Below are 16,447 nucleotides of genomic sequence, written 5' to 3'. Positions count from 1 at the left end.
AGAAACTGAGATATGAAAGCTAAATGGCACCTTAAACCGAGGTTGTGGGCACAACAATGAAATGTCTAGGCGTGCTTTTTTATAACAAAAATACAAAGCTGAAAATGAATGAACTGCAGCTCTCTGCAGTTTTAATCTGAAATCTTAGGCACAGTACTGCGCTCAGAGTTCAGAAATTGCCCGTGCTAATGAAATTCCCTGTTGCAAAACGCACCTGGAACAATGGGAGTTTTGAACAATGATATAGATAGTATGGCTTCAGTGCAAAGAAGAGATCAGGATGATTCTTGCATACATCAGGACTTTCAACAGCTCTACTGAGTTGTCCCGGAAGCTATCAGAGCAACTTCAGGAATGTCAAAAGCAGCTCCTGATGTGATACATGGCGTCAAATGTATGCTCATTTGTCCCTGGGCTTACTGGATTTGGGCTGACATGTTGGATGAGGCAGCATGGAAGCCTTAGCAGCTGCAAAATAGTTTGATAGGGCACGAAACTCATTTGGGAAGGCACTTGGACAAGTCATTTTCCTGTTACCATAACCTACCTTTCAGAGCTGGTATGAAAATAAAATGCTGCTCTGATGTTTGGATGTTAAATGTGGTCTGCACATTTAAATAATAATACAGTACGGTAAACATTCAAATGGAAATAAACTGTGCTATATCCAACTCTAATTAGAGTAGTCCCACTGAAGTTGATAAACCTAAGTTAGTCAGGTCCATTAATTAAAATGGGTCTCCTCTGAGTAGGACTGACATTGGATGCAACTCCTTTCAGTCATGGAAAGTCCAGATCTTCACATAAGACAGCACATGATAAAGACTGAGATAAATACTGTTGAATTTTTGGTTTAGCAGACTTGCTTCTTCCCTCTTCCTCTGTTGATGATGACTTTGCAGCTGGGGTATGCATTTTTTGTCCTCAAGAAGTGACAATTTCCCCACAGTGAGAAACATCATGTGCTGTAGTTTTAGTCTGTAGCCTCTTGGTTTTCATGATACGGGGCTTTAAGGGCACTGTACTTTGCTGGTATCAGCCAGTTACTTTGGGCACTGGAGCCTTGCAGTGGCAAATAGACAATTGGGGTTTGGGCTGTAACTTGAAAGGTTTGTCTTCTTGACAACCTTCTTTCAAACAAATATGTGGGAGGGAGGTGGGGTTGCTCATATTAATCCCTAGATTTCAGTAACCAATGGAAACATGTTTATCTCTAAGAAAGTGCATCTTTTTCCAAAGCTATCAGGTGTTCAAGGACAATGACAACAGCATTCTCTTAAGAATTTAATGAAGTTAGAGCTGATTCTCATAGGGTTCCAAACTGAAAGGAAAGGCTATTAGTTTTAAAGTGCAAGGTTCTGATCTGTTGATTTCTCTTCTGTGCCAAGGAAATATAAAATTCATGTGTGGAATGAATTGTTTCAGTTAAGTGGTTCTGTATGATGCAGTTTAAAAAAATCACCACTAAGTTTTTAATTTGTTTGACAAAAGCAGGAAGGAAACATAGAGAGATCAGGAACAGTTTGGCTGTAGGGATAGGAAGGAAATGCAGAAAACTGAAGATCCAGCAAAAATCTTTGTTTCTTTAGGATCCTCTTCAAATCCGTGAATTTTAACATAGACTGGATAGAATTTACAGTTTTCAGTTCATAACCAGGAGCAGATTGGTAAACACAAACACTGAAACATTCTCCCTTCTCCTACTGAGTGGTTTAGCCTCAGTGGTTATAAGTTGGAAATACCACATCGAAAGTTCCTAGGCCTCTCTTTTCTTGCTCTTGAACACTTCTTATGTGAAAGGAACCCTCCTTGGTTTGCCTTGTGACTGGATCCAGTTGAGCAAGTATCAAGTACTTCCTTTGGATAAAAACATTGAATAACCAGATTGTTGATCCCTGGATAAGAAGCTTGCCCCTTTCTCCTGAAACTAACTTTACTTGTTTTTTATCATATTATTGCACCACCAAATATAAAGTTGTCTTATGAAAGCCCCTATACAGGTTTGTTAGCTGTTTGTAACATGTTTAAGATAATTGTGATAACTGTTGTTCCGTGGCTGTTATTTTAAAAGAAAGCCAGTACCCTATACATGTATTTTTCTTCAGGAGAACCCATAAATATACTTTGTAAGGCAGTATGACCCTTGTTTTTTGCTTATCTATTATTAGTTTGCCTAATGACCCAGGACAGCATAATACAATTTGTACTGGCACACATGAAGCAAAGCATTCTTGCACTTAAACAAAAAAACAAAGATTCTCTACATTGATGTAAAAGTTGGCTAGAAAGCAGTTTGTGGCTTTCTAGGTCTCTGCTCATCATAATATTGTTAGTATAACCTCATTTTCAACTTTATTTCTCCCACTGTGATTTAAGAGAGGAACAAAGACAGTTGTGCTGTTGAAATAACGAGAGATCATATTCTACTACTGTATCTTCATATGCTTGCAAGCTGCTGCACTATAGCTTGTGATAGTTTGTAACCTCTGCTCACTGGGCAAGTTGACTGCCCTGGATCTCTTGCAAAATACCAGGTAGCTACTAGTGATCAGGAAATGTAAGCGAGTAGCCAGTAAGAGAAGTTTTACTATGCTGCTAGATTTGCCTGTATCTATTGCAGGTCTAGGGGGCAAGCAGCTCTTACTCATTCCCTTGGGAACAAATGGTGCTATAATAAAATACAGAACTGGGAAGCTGCTATCTACATAGGGGCATCCATGACATAATGGAATATTTGACAATATTTGACTGTGGTCAGAAAAGAAGTCACCTGATGGCTATGCCAACCCCAGCCTATATGTATCTTGACACCTTGCAAAATTGGATGAGGGGAGAATACTACACACCCTTCTCATAGTAGCAGAACGGCCCCTTTGTGGTCAAAGGTGCTGGGCGATATGTGTGTGAAGAGATTTAACAAATATTTCTATTCCCCCCTTTAAAGCCTATACATAGAAAAAATGAATATTCATGGTAAATGTGTCTAAATTGTGTTGGACAACCCATTTTTTAATGATTCATTTATTTTATATTATCTGGTTTAAAAATGTGCTATCCTATTTGGTTTCCGTTCTTGATGCACAATTTAGCTCATTCTCATTTCAGTGTTTTAAAATTTCTGAAGTGCTGTCTTTAAGCAAAAGGTGTTCTGTGTCTCATGCAGCCTCACAACAATCCTGTTTGCCTGGCTGCAAATTCAGTCTGTCAAGTCATCAGAAACCCAATAGAGCAAGCACCTATTGTTCCCATGGGACTGAGGACATGGGAGACTTGCTTAAAGTTGTCCTTAAATATATATGAGTAAAACTCTTATTACAAATAGTAAATGACAGAGGTTGCATCCCATAGTGGGTTTTCCCCCCTCTAATGGAAGCAGTTCCACATTTGCAAGGCAGGGCCCTTGATTTTTGCCCAGCTCACCCCCCCCGCCCCACCCCTCGTGCCTCTCAAAACTTCTCTTGAGGTCTGGGGTACCCTCTGGAACAGTATGAGAAATGACATAGAGAGCTGCAGTTGGGAACAAGACTCCTAACTCTGTTGATGGTTATGTAGCTTGTTTTGCTGCCTATGGGAAGGACAAAGTAGTTTAGTAATTTATCCAAAGGTAACCTCATGACAGGTATGTAAACTGTTTCTGATTTTAAGGTTAGTACTTCCACACACACCCATGTTGTCCCCCCTGAATATTTTGTTTGACCTCAACTGGATTGTCACTGATGCATAGACAACCCCCTTCTCACCTACTTGCTTATAGACTAACCCAGTACAGTGGAATCTCGTGTTACGTACTGTCCTCCTTGCGAATGCTTTGAGTTACGAGCTCCACTAACCCGGAAGTAGAGGCTCCTGGATGTGAACTTTGCCCTGGGATGCGAGCAGAAGTCGCGCACTGGCAGCACGGCAGCAGCTGGAGGCGCTATTAGTGAAAGTGCGGCTCATGTTACGAGTGGTTTCGGCTTAAGAATGGACCTCCGGAATGAATTAAGTTCATAACCGGAGGTACCACTGTATAATATATACTGGTAGGCTGTGGAACTGTTTGGCATTCATGGAGCTGCTACAAAGTAAATGGGTTGGTTGCTGAAATTCTGATGTTTCTAAGCATGGGTGCTACCAGCTCCCTTACAGTCATTTAATACTACATCAGTAACTGTCTCCTCTCGTCCCTCTGTAGGATCCTTGTGTTCTTAGGAATAGCTGTGCATGTATCATATATGGGCCTTTGCTATTGCCATTGTCTTGGAATAAGTGACCAGTCCCTGTGTGTGTTTTCTCCCTGCTTGGTATATGGTTATGCAGTTGCATTGGCCTGATATTATAGAAGAATACAGAATCAAGGGGGGCAAAGGGGTCTGTTGTGGGAGCAGGAATGACACAGAAGCGCATGTACATTGCTGGAAGGCAAAGCAATGCAAAGCAAATTATCTGGTAGCAATTCACATATAAAACACACAAAGCATTATCCAGTTAATTTGGCCTTGCTCTGAATATTCATGTTTTTTCTCTGAGTTAAATCAGGCGAAGTCAAATTGCTTCACCTCTAAACTGAATGTTCATACAGAGATTAATATGATTTCATTCTAAATCTTTAGTTAATCTAGATTATTATCCTTGTTAATACAAGCCCTGAGGGACTTTCTAACTGTTTTGAAAGAGACGACTCAAGTTACTGTATGACTTAAAAATCCATCCTAACCTATTTTTTTATTGCCTCCTACCCTATGAAAACTGGGACGCAGGTGGCGCTGTGGGTAAAACCTCAGTGCCTAGGGCTTGCCGATCGCATGGTCGGCGGTTCGAATCCCCACGGCGGGGTGAGCTCCCGTCTTTCGGTCCCAGCTCCTGCCCACCTAGCAGTTCGAAAGCACCCCTAAGTGCAAGTAGATAAATAGGTACAGCTTTATAGAGGGAAGGTAAACGGCGTTTCCGTGTGCTGTGCTGGTGCTGGCTCGCCAGCTGCAGCTTCGTCACGCTGGCCACGTGACCCGGAGGTGTCTCCGGACAGCGCTGGCCCCCGGCCTCTTAAGTGAGATGGGCGCACAACCCTAGAGTCGGACACGACTGGCCCGTACGGGCAGGGGTACCTTTACCTTTACCCTATGAAAACTACCCAAGACTGTTACACAATTTAGAGCTATGGTAGCAAAGGGAGATTGACAAGAAAAGCAATATAGCTTCATAATCCCTTTGAATGATTATGTGTACATAAATCCTCATAACAGAGAACCAAAAGGGTGATGGGAGCTGAAGTGTTCAACTGTGATACCATAGCCCATTTGAAATCTGAATTGTGGGTGAGAATATATTCTAGGCCTTTCGGGGGGCAAGTCTAATTTTTATTAAGAAGAAAACTAAATGAAACAGAATCTTCCTGCTGTTAGAAAATTTTCTCCCTTAATTCGTGGGCCAGTTTACATAGATAGCTGAGATGGCAACTAGTTTATAGTACAAACTTCAGAGATGGTTAAGGGCTTCTCATGCCTTCATGCTGCTAGGGAATCCTGACAGAGGAGAGCCATTCTCACACATGTCAGACACTTGCTTCCTTTCATCCTGAGGCTTTAAAGGGATGAACAAGTTTTATTTTTTGAGTAAACATGCTTTGTGCTGCAAATGCTGAGGGTTTTCCAGAAGCAAATGCTGGCAGTTACTGGGCAAAATTGTCTATGAGATGGAAAGCAAATAATCCATTCTGTCTATTTCAGTCATAAATAAATAATTTGAGGCAGAAGCACAATACAGGGCTCTGGTAGGTAAATGATGCAATTGAGAGGCATGGGGTTATCATAGTGGTCCAATTGCATGATCCCAGAGAGATACAGGATGGTATCTTATGGATCACACTGACTGATGATTTGATAGCTCTAGGGCCTGGCATACTTCAGTAAGGCTCAGTTGGGCAAAGGCAAGATTTGTTTATCAGCTTTGGCATAAAATGGCCTGTAGATCAATACTTCTGGAATGTTATATCTTTCCTTCTTGATTTCAAAGTCACACCCGACCTCTAATCTCCTTAATAGGGTGAAGGCTCAAAACATTTTATGTGTGAAAGATGTGCATGAAGGTTGCCAACAAAAACTCATTGGTTGCCTTGCAATTGCCTGGAGGCCATCTGTGTGGTGTGCTGCAATACATCTATCATCCTTCAAATGTGGCACAGAACTCATTGTTTTGTAGCCAGCATAGCTACTCTTCAGGACTATTGTTTCAATAGATGGCTTTCAGTCTTCATTCAGAATGTTTGGTCCAGCTACACTTAAGTTGTTCTGAACTTGTGATGGCTTGTTTTGTTCTTGTTGCATTCAGGAAAAATGTCTGTATTGTGAATTTGGAATCAGACTGTGCTCAAAAATAATTCTATGGATAATTAGCTGTGCCTAAATTCTGGAGCGGCCTTCATGTACTTTGCAAAACTAGAAACTTTAGTTGCCATTGAAATCTGGCCAGTTTCAAATATATTGGGTATAGCTGACATTATCTATCTATAACATCTGTTTCCCAGTTCTTTGCATATGTGAAAGACTCCCCCCCCCCTCCAACTAAGTTCACAAGTAGAGCAATCCAAATCAGGCAAAGGAGTAAAACCCCAGGACCATGAAATCCAGAGCTGTGCTGGGCTCATGTCAACAGGATGGAAGGTGGAGAGGAAATGGTGTTTCTCCTACTATTACTTTTCATGCCCTTTTAAAGGTGTGGTTTTCCTTGTCCTCAGTCTTGGCCAGAACAAGTGTTCCTACTCCAGGGCCAGAGTATAGCATCTCTCATCTAACCGGACATGCTTTCAGAAAATCTTCTTTATGTCTTCTGTGTAGTGTCCACAGCTTCAAGGAGGAGCTTCAAGTAGGAGGCTGACCCAAGGCCATAGGATTCTGCCCTAACAAAAGTTAGGCAGTCAGGCAATTATTTCCTCATTCCTTCCATCCTTCGAAGAAGTGGTAGTTGAGATTTGGATTCCAGGAGTGAGTGGAGAGTTCATGAAACTGAAAGAATGGGAATTCATGAAGCACCTTTACCAAAGCCCCTAACTCCCAAGATTGAGTTGACCTAAAGACTCTTTAAATCTGAATTTTATTTTGTTTTTCTAATTAGGCACAAATGCCGAGTATGCTTAAACTAGAGCTGTGTCTAGCACTGAAGTGCCTGAACTAAATCTATCTTTCAAATAAGCATTTTCTCAGTCTCTTCTTTCACCTACACTTTCTTAATTGCTAAATTAATTGAAAAGCATCACTCAGAACTTGTGGGAGGAATGAAGTCTGTTGTTACTTCTCATAGCACAGTTCAGAAAGTGTTTCAACATACTTCATTATGCTTAACCAATTTACAAGAAGACTGCTACTTAAAAAGAGCTCTTCTCTAGGTTAGGTTAGAGTATGAGGATTTTGGTTTGGGGTGTGAGCCAGTTCCCTTATTTGCTGTTTATCCTGGTGCTGGCACACATCTTTAAGATGTGGCATAGTCAAAACTGGTTCTTGTGTTACTCAGCTGGCCGGTTGAGGGCCAGGAGAATAAGAAAGGAAGTCATCATGTGTGTGGTGTGCGTGTTTCCTAGCCAAAAGCTAGACCAGAGATGGGGAACCTATAGCCCTCCAGATGTTGGGTCAGATTGACCAATGATAGGATGATGGGAGTTGTCATCCGGCCACATCAGATGGGTCACAGGTTCCCCATCCATGGGTTTGAGCAACAGCTTGGCTCCTGAACAGCTGTGAACAGAGTGAGTTGAATACCATGAAATGCACTTCCTTTTATACTCTCTTTTCTCCAGCCTCTTTGCAGCTTGTCTCCTTCCTGAGGTCAATATCTCCTCCAGATTCCATGTTAAGAGGGCTCAAGTAGAATTTAAGACTTTGGGTGGTAAGAGATGCTCTATGCAAAGAGAGAGGGGGGGGAGGAGGGAGAAAAAGGAAAAAGTAGTAATAGTTAGGAATTCTTGAATTAGAACAGGCCAGCTGCATCAGCAATCCTGTCCCTCAAGTGTCACCTGGGAGCTGCTGTTCCATCTGACTGCCTCAGTGGGAGAGGTTGGAATCAGGGCTCATTCTACCATCTTTGCCAAAAGCCCAGCTCCATCAGGTACCTGCTACCACTGATCTACACAAGCTGGTCATTACAAGAACAACCATTTAAGAATGAGTGCCTGAGTTTGATTTCTTTTCCTCGTTCCTTCCTTTCCCTCTTGTCTTGGGTGTTGTATTTTTTAGACTATAAACCTGTGGTCAGGGACTGTCTTGTTTTAATTAATTGTATGTAAGCCACTCTGGGAGCCTTCTTGGCTGAAGAGCAGGGTACAAATGCTCCCAGTAATAAGAAGTCTGCTTCAGAGAAACTGGTATGACAAGCTTTTTTTTGGACATAAAAACAAAGCAGAATGAGAGTGATATCGTAGGAAATAAGTTTTCCTATGTAGCATGAATTTTGTGGGCCCCATAGCAACCTCATTCCAGTGCTTAGAAAGCATCTTGTTCTGTGTCTCCTGTTTCAGTCAGATGGTATTGCATTAGTGCCCTTGGCCTACCAAGCTTTGTTTACTATATACATAGCCACTGTAATTACATATGGAAGATTGTAATACATTGTGGAATTGTGAGAGTACAGCTGCACAAATATTAAGATGGAAAACTACATAAATAGTGACACCAATTTTGTTTCATATTTCAGATCGTTCAGAGAGGTTTGGGACAGTCCTCTGTTTCAATATGCATGCCTGATACTATTTTGGCAGAACAGTTACTTAATTTTGGGATGCTTTTTCCTAAGTCACTTTGACTTGAGAATTCTCATGTTCCCCAGCCTCTAGTTTAACCCTGATATTTCTGAGTGGCCCTAAGTAAGTCTCTTAATCTCAGCTCTTTTATACCTTGGGAACTGCAGGTGACCAGGATGTCAATAGAAAGAGTGTGGTGATAATGGTGTTTTTGTTTCTCCATGAATTGACTGAAAACCCAGAGATAGCTGCTTGGAATATAATATAGTGCATGGCATGATAGAGCCTAAATGGGTAGTGCCGTGATATCTAATCTGCCTGTATCTCTGTCCCAATTATGTATGAAAATTGCCTACCTGGCAAGGTTGTCTCTGGCCCCCAGCCCCACAGGGTATTTGATGCCCAGAAGCAGGTGCCCAAGGGAATCAGGCCCTCAGGTTAAAAAAGGTTGCCCGGTCTAATTTAGAACATATCAAAAGAAATTTCAGAGCATGACGCTTACAATTAATATTATCCTATAGTAGTCTAAAAGTGGATGGTGTTAGTACCTAGAAATCCATGTACACCAATTTTTATATCAGACCTAAAATACCTAAAAGACCCAGAAACCCCCTCACAGTTCTGACAGGTACTCCCATATGAAGGCATCTAGAACAGGGGGTATAGCATGGCAGGTGGAAGCAGCCTTCTCCTGATAGCAGCCACCTTCTCTGTGGTTGATAGAGGCACCATAGAGGAGATATAGAGCTTTAAGGTTTAGATGATTGAATAGAATAGGTGTGCAGGTGCTTCTCTTCTTAAAGATAGCATGCATGCTTACTGTATGAACTAATTTCTGAATTCCCCCCCTATTATACATGAAATGGGTATTTAATACTTCAAGGTGCTTTAAGTGCATTTGTTATTTGAAAGTTTTACTGCAGGGTTTAGCAGGAGCCAAAGTGGTGCTCAGAATAGAAACAGGATACAAGCTGGTTAATTTTTTGTGGTTAATGTACTTGCCTAGTGTGACTTAGAACTTTTAATATTGGTTGGAAAGGTATTATTGTGAGGTGGAGGAGGGGTAGGCTCCACCTGGTATTCTAATTCCTGGATCCAACAAGAATTCAATTGCTGGAATAGCCAGGCATGTTTCTTGGTAATGACCTAAGCATGGTTCTTTAAGGTAAATGAAAGAAGTGGCTTTGTGCTAGAGGGTAAGTGGGTGGACCCCCCTCCCTCAGATTTCTGGTAGTTAGAAAGACAAGGCTGTAGTTGAGATGTGTGAGTTAGAAGCTAGAAGCAGGCTGCTAACTGGGCAGCTGAGAGACAAAGCCATGCCTAATTTCTGGTAGAATCAAATGCTGTGGCCATGGGAGAAGCAAGACCCTCTTGGGGTGTTAATACAGTGACCTTAAGTTGATCAGCGGGTAAGAAATTGTAGTAGTAGTAGTAGTAAGTAGTAGTGGCAGTAGTAGTAGTAGTAGTAGTAGTAATAATAATTCTGTTAATTTCTGTTAACACTTGAAAACGTGCTGCTGCAGTTGTGGCAATATGTCCAACTATGGTCATGTTCAGTTTTGTTCACAGTTGGTGAACTAAGTTGGACCATTAGCCCAGTACTGTCTCTTATTGTGCTAGCAAATCAAATCAAATACTTATTTTTACAGTATTTGACCAGCATTAAAGAAGCAAAATAAGAAGCAAATAGAACACTTTATTCAGATATGTATACAGTGATACCTCGGTTTAAGGACAGCCCTGTTTACGAACTATTCGGTTTATGAACTCTGCAAAACTGGAAGTAGTGTCTTGGTTTGCAAACTTTACCTTGGTCTAAGAACGGAATCTGAACGGTGGAAGGGCACCGGCGGCAGGAGGCCTCATTAGGGAAAGTGCACCTCGGTTTAAGAACAGTTCTGTTTAAGAACGGACTTCCGGAATGGATTAAGTTTGTAAACCGAGCTATCGCTGTAGTAGGATAGAATAAAATGGGCTTCAGTGTTTTACAGAGTAATAGTAGCCATGTCACAAACTCCACAGTGGAAAATTACAGAAGTCAGTTCCTGGTGGGTTTTGCTTTCTGCAGCACAGTGCTTTGCCACACTGAGAGTGATTGATACATTTTGATCTGAGAGGTGCAAAAGGATGTAAAATGCACCTGATCATCCTGACATATCATATGGTAACAGTTTTCCAGTGTCTCAGGCTGTAGTTTTCCCTATCACCTTTTAAAATGAAGTTATTGTGGATTGAACCCAGGACCTTCTGCAAAGCATGTACTGTACCACTGAGCTATGGCTCTTCCCTAATGTAAGCGAAGAAGCAAAGGCAGCTTCTGTGTACAGAATTACCACCCTGCATATTTTGTGCTTCAAAGTGAAGGCTTTGCAGTGGGTTAAGTATTGATTTGTCACAACATGATAACTATAAAACAGGACAGGACACCCCCCCCCCATTATTTATATGTTGCCCATCTGACTGTGTTGCCCCAGCCACTCACATCAAGCATTAAAAACTTCGCTGCCTTCAGGTGTCTTCCAAAAGTCAAATAATTGATAAAAGTCAGATAGGATTCATACTAACCTGTGCTGGTTCCTTCTAGTCCAGGGGAAGACATGAGGGCTAGAGTTGGTGGTGCAGTCCATAAGGGCATCTGTTGCTTTAAAAAACACAAACTAGCAAACTAGCCCTACTGTTAGGTAGTGTGAGGCAGCTGCCACAGGCACCAGATATTGGGGGTGCAGAGAATGGTAGTCAGAAGTTTGACGATGTGTGTTCTGTGGCCTGCTCTACACCTCCAAAACTTACCTGTCACTTTCTTACATACTGGAGGATGCTGTTCATGTACTATTGGTGAAACTAAGGTTCATTTCCCAACCCAGAGACTATTGACTGGAAGGGCACATCTCGTCTTTTGCCTCAGGCAGTGAAATGTCTTGTGCTAGCCCTGCAAACCAGTTAGTATCTAAAGCATTAAACTAGCCAAGAGCAAAGCTGTCAATCTGGACAAACTCTTTATGCTTTATGCTTTTTGCCATGTTCCTTTCTGAAGAATAATTTGCCTTAGTGAGTAAGTGATGAAATGCAGCTCGTTTGATTGTCGAGGTCATGTGCCTTTTTTCTCCCCATTGGCCCATTTTTAGCTCTCCTTCAACGAGTAGCAGAACTGGAAAAAGTCAATGCTGAATTTCTACGCACGAAGCAGCACCGTGAGCAGGAATTTAATCAAAAGAGGGCAAAATTTAAAGAGCTGTATCTGGCTAAAGAAGGTAATACTTAAATTTACTGAATGTAGAAATTGTAGACATTCATGTGATCTTTAGAGTAACTGAACAAATAAGCTATTTTAATTTGGTGTCGTTTTATCACATTGTGAGTTTGAGGCTTCAACTACATGCGTTGTCTTGCAGAATGTCACAACTGTGCACTCCAAAATGAGTCACTACCAGAATATGGTACGACACAGAACATCACACCTTAAAATGGGGATATATAGTGCTTGCATTCATTGCTTCTGTCTCTTGATGTGGGTAAAACCACCGGACACCTGTGGATTAGGTTGATGTATCTAGTTACATGTCTAGCTATATTTAGCTCAGCTTCTTTGTGCAAGTTTAGAGAACACCTCAGGAAGCATCAACTGATTGGAAATGTTGGTGTCATCCTGAAACCTCCATGGGGAGCTGATGATCCCATTTGTTTGGATAGAAGTGCCATGACTACTAAGGAAACGTATTCATTGTTTTTGTGTTGACTGTTGTATCGCAGACTTCAAGATTGGAGACAAAGAATGTCCTTGTTGGTAGTGAAAAGAGAGCTGGTAACGAAAAGATCTGAGACCAGACTCAAACTTTGGTGGCTTTATGAGTGAAATACACCCTGGGCATATTGGTAGAAGTTTGGCAAGCTCCGGGTCACAGTACACAGACAGGTCTGACTCATGCCCTTATCAAATTAGATAGACTACTACTTAAATTCCCATGACTCCTAAATATGTGCCCTTAGAAATTCCAAAGAAGCCTGAACCACTACATTAATGATAATCATTGATATGTCTGGAATTTTTTACTTGTATATTACTTTGGACTTCACTTTCCTATACAGATGGAAAGTTTGAGAAAGCTTTTACACCAGGAATGGGGAACACCCCCCCCAACGTGTTGAAATCTCTCAGGGAAAGTGGGGAGCATGTTCCCAAAGTGGGCAGGACCAACCCTCGCACCACATTCACACGCCCTTCCCTTCCCTTTCTTCCCTTTCTCACTTTGGCTTCCCTGCTGTGTGGTGAGAAATGGGAAGCCCTTTCTCAGTGCAGAGGTAAAATGCTGCAATCTGTTGATGTATGACGAAGCGGCAAAATAGTACAAGTGAGGGGCATGGCCTAAGGGGAAGGTGTGTGACAGGGGTGGGGAGACTTCAGACTGGTGGTATTTACTTTATTTTGTACTAGAACCCTAACCAAAGCCACCAAAGAAAAATATATCATTAGATTTAAAGAGCAGGATATTATGAGCATATTCCGAGACTAGGCATTTATTTCTGTACAGGAATCAGTACCAATACCAGAACTGAATGAGCTCATATTCCTTTCATACCAAAGTCTGTTCCTAGTTAGCTTGCTCCATTTCATCAATCTAATTTACATGGGAAAATATCGATTTCTTGCTATTGTTAAAACAATTGTGCTTCAGAATCTCCCCGCCTTGCCCGATCTATTGCAAATCACCCAATAATCTAACAGTAGGTTTGATCTACCTTCTGCCCAAGGGAGAGTGTTGCGGGACAGATTAAGAGGCCTGGTGAGTCAGATTAGGCCCATGAACTGAGGGCTTCCCACGCCAGCTTTATATCACCAATCCTAAAGGGAGAAAGGGAACTTGTATGGCAGTGATGTAATGCAGAAGTTCTTGTACTAGGAAGTTCTGTTTCGTAGCCAAAGGAATAATTATTTTTGTGAAATATAGCTGAGCATAAGGTAAATTTCCCCACTCCTAGCATGGTAGAGGCATAAGTGAGATGCCAGTGATCCTCTTGGTTAGATGAAGCAGTAAACTAAGTGTAGAGTTTACAGACTCATTTATGCCTAAAATGAGGAACAGCAGGAGTTCTGTCCCCTTGGCTTCACTTTGAACCTCTGCATTAATGTATTGTGCTTTTAAGTGGAACTACTTTTCATTTCAGAGGATCTGAAGAGGCAAAATGCAGTACTTCAGGCTGCTCAGGATGATCTGGAGCAACTGCGAGCGCAGCTTACGGAAGCCCAGGCTGAAATGGAGAATATTAAAGCCATTGCGACAGTATCTGAAAATACAAAGCAGGAAGCTATTGATGAAGTGAAGAGGCAATGGCAGGAAGAGGTTGCTTCTCTGCAGGCTATCATGAAAGGTGGGACTGACGGAAATGGGTGAATTGCTATCAAAAAAGTTTCATATTCAGTGATATCGCTGATCCCCAAACCACTGCTTTAGTAGCACTGAAACCACATGCTTGAGATATCTCTTGTAGAAACGAGAGTGTATTATTTGACGTTGGAAGGTTCACGTTGACATTTGAGGTCATTCTTCAGTATGTTTTCTGGCTTTCTATACTTTTTGCAGCCCCCAAACTCATTTTGCATTTAATTATACTGTACTTAGCAAATTATTGTCCTGTTTTTCTTAAAGTTTACTTCAAATGCTAATGTAGGTAAATAATTTATATATAGAGAGAGAGAGAGAGAGAGACTCAATCACAAGCAAGTTAGAAATGGCAGAAAAGAGATAGTCTTGTGTATTTAACAAAACTATGAAACAATCAGCAGAAGGGAAAAAATACAGCAGAAGTTAAAAGAAATAAACATTTGCCTTCCGAATTCCTGAACTGTCACCTCCATCTTTGTAGACCAGCCCTGGATTTAAGATTGGCAAGGAAGGCCAGTTTTTAATTTGATTTCCACTGCCCTCAGAGGTTTCACACATGAGAGGGTCTTCTCAGTGGGGGTCCCTACAGTTCCGGGACAGGTCAAGCCTGGAACATTTTTGAATAGCAAGTGAGAAATGTGCTAAATATATAACAGTGTGACCTCTGAACCCTACTTGTTTGCTTGGGAAGTATGTTCCTAAGGTGGAGAGGATCCATAGCTCTGTGGTAGAGCATTGCTCTTCATGCAGAAAGCCCAGGTTCAGTTTCTGGCTTCTCTGTGACTGGGGGTAGGCCATCCTCTTCTTGAGGCTTTGGAGGACTGCTGCCACTTGGAGTAGATGAACTGGGCAACTTTTGGCCCTCCAGATCTTGCTGGATCCTGACTGTCAGCTGTCTCAACCAGCATGGTTGGCGCTCAGGCATGATGGAAGCTGTAGTCCAACAACATCTGGAAGGTACCAGGCTCTGAACCCTTGCAGTAGGGTCAATGGACCAGCATTCTATCTCTGTATGAGGCAGCTGCATATGTTGTTGATTTCAGCAGGACATCAAATAATCTGCTTAAGGATCTTAAGGACGTATACCAGCCTTTTAATGAGCTTGTCACCTAAAGAAGATGTGGGGGATTAAAGAAGTGATGAGCAACTTGTTATTGTTGTTGTTATTAAACAGAAACTGTCAGTGACTATGAACTCCAGTTTCATCACAGGCTGGAGCAAGAGCGAGCTCAGTGGAACCAATACCGAGAGAACGTGGAAAGGGAAATAGTGGATCTGAGAAGACGTCTTTCTGAAGGCCAAGAAGAGGAAAACCTGGAAAATGATATGAAGAAGGTAAATCAAAGCATACTTCATGCCTTATGAGGAACGGCTAAGGGAGCTGGGCATGTTTAGCCTGGAGAAGAGGAGGTTAAGGGGTGATATGATAGCCATGTTAAAATATATAAAAGGATGTCACATAGAGGAGGGACAAAGGTTGTTTTCTGCTGCTCCAGAGAAGCGGACACGGAGCAATGGATCCAAACTACAAGAAAGAAGATTCCACCTAAACATTAGGAAGAACTTCCTGACAGTAAGAGCTGTTCGACTGTGGAATTTGCTTCCAAGGAGTGTGGTGGAGTCTCCTACTTTGGAGGTCTTTAAGCAGAGGCTTGACAACCATATGTCAGGAGTGCTCTGATGGTGTTTCCTGCTTGGCAGGGGGTTGGACTCGATGGCCCTTGTGGTCTCTTCCAACTCTATGATTCTATGATTCTATGATTCAACATGTAGTACTGCCAGATTTGTTTGGAAGCTGTTTGCCCATTGTCTTTCTTCTTGAGAACTGGGAAATAAATAACATAACTAGGAGTGTATCCTCTTTTTGTTATGACTAGTCAGCTTAGAAAATAAAAGTAGGAAACAGAAGCTGGTATGAACTAGAAATGTTCTCTTTCTGCTTTGAAACTTGAAGCTGTGTGCCTGTGTTGAATTATTCCCACAATATTTAGGTTTGTAGCACAAACATCTCTTTAAGTTATTCTCCTTCCTCCCCTCTGTTCTCCCCCAACATAAACTCCACTCCTGCTATTCTGCTTTCCCCTTGGTATTACCTGCTCAGGCACCCTGAGACAAGTAAGCAGGAGGATGCGATAGAGATGTGGAGAAAATGGATAGAGATATTATTTCACCCTCTCGTAATATTAAAACCTAGGATCATCCTGTGAAACTGAAGATTTAAGACAAATAAAATGTAATACTTCACACAGGTCATAGTTAAGCTACCACAAGATGTGGTGGTGGCTGCTATCTTAGTCGATAAGTAAGATGGCTGCTTACAGGGGGATTAAACAAATTCATTGAGGATGCAACTCAGTGG

The 16,447-nt window shown here is 41.8% G+C and overlaps 1 protein-coding gene across 3 annotated transcripts in view; it reads left to right on the top strand.

The window, feature by feature from the left end:
- The window catches only part of RABEP1 (rabaptin, RAB GTPase binding effector protein 1), a 53,128-nt gene that overhangs the window by 9,414 nt on the left and 27,267 nt on the right, over positions 1-16,447 (top strand). For 2 of the 3 annotated variants that reach the window (XM_081172948.1, XM_081172947.1), the window contains exons 2-4: positions 11,833-11,958; positions 13,871-14,074; positions 15,263-15,423. In XM_081172948.1, the coding sequence (XP_081029074.1) occupies positions 11,833-11,958; positions 13,871-14,074; positions 15,263-15,423 (491 nt within the window). The remainder of the gene's footprint in view (positions 1-11,832; positions 11,959-13,870; positions 14,075-15,262; positions 15,424-16,447) is intronic. The other variant, XM_081172949.1, reaches the window with a different exon arrangement.

The sequence above is a fragment of the Podarcis bocagei genome, assembly GCF_964188305.1.
Source record: "Podarcis bocagei genome assembly, chromosome: 15".
Classification (NCBI taxonomy): domain Eukaryota; kingdom Metazoa; phylum Chordata; class Lepidosauria; order Squamata; family Lacertidae; genus Podarcis; species Podarcis bocagei.
Note: the sequence above shows the minus strand (reverse complement) of the source record. Positions and strands in the feature narration are given on the sequence as shown.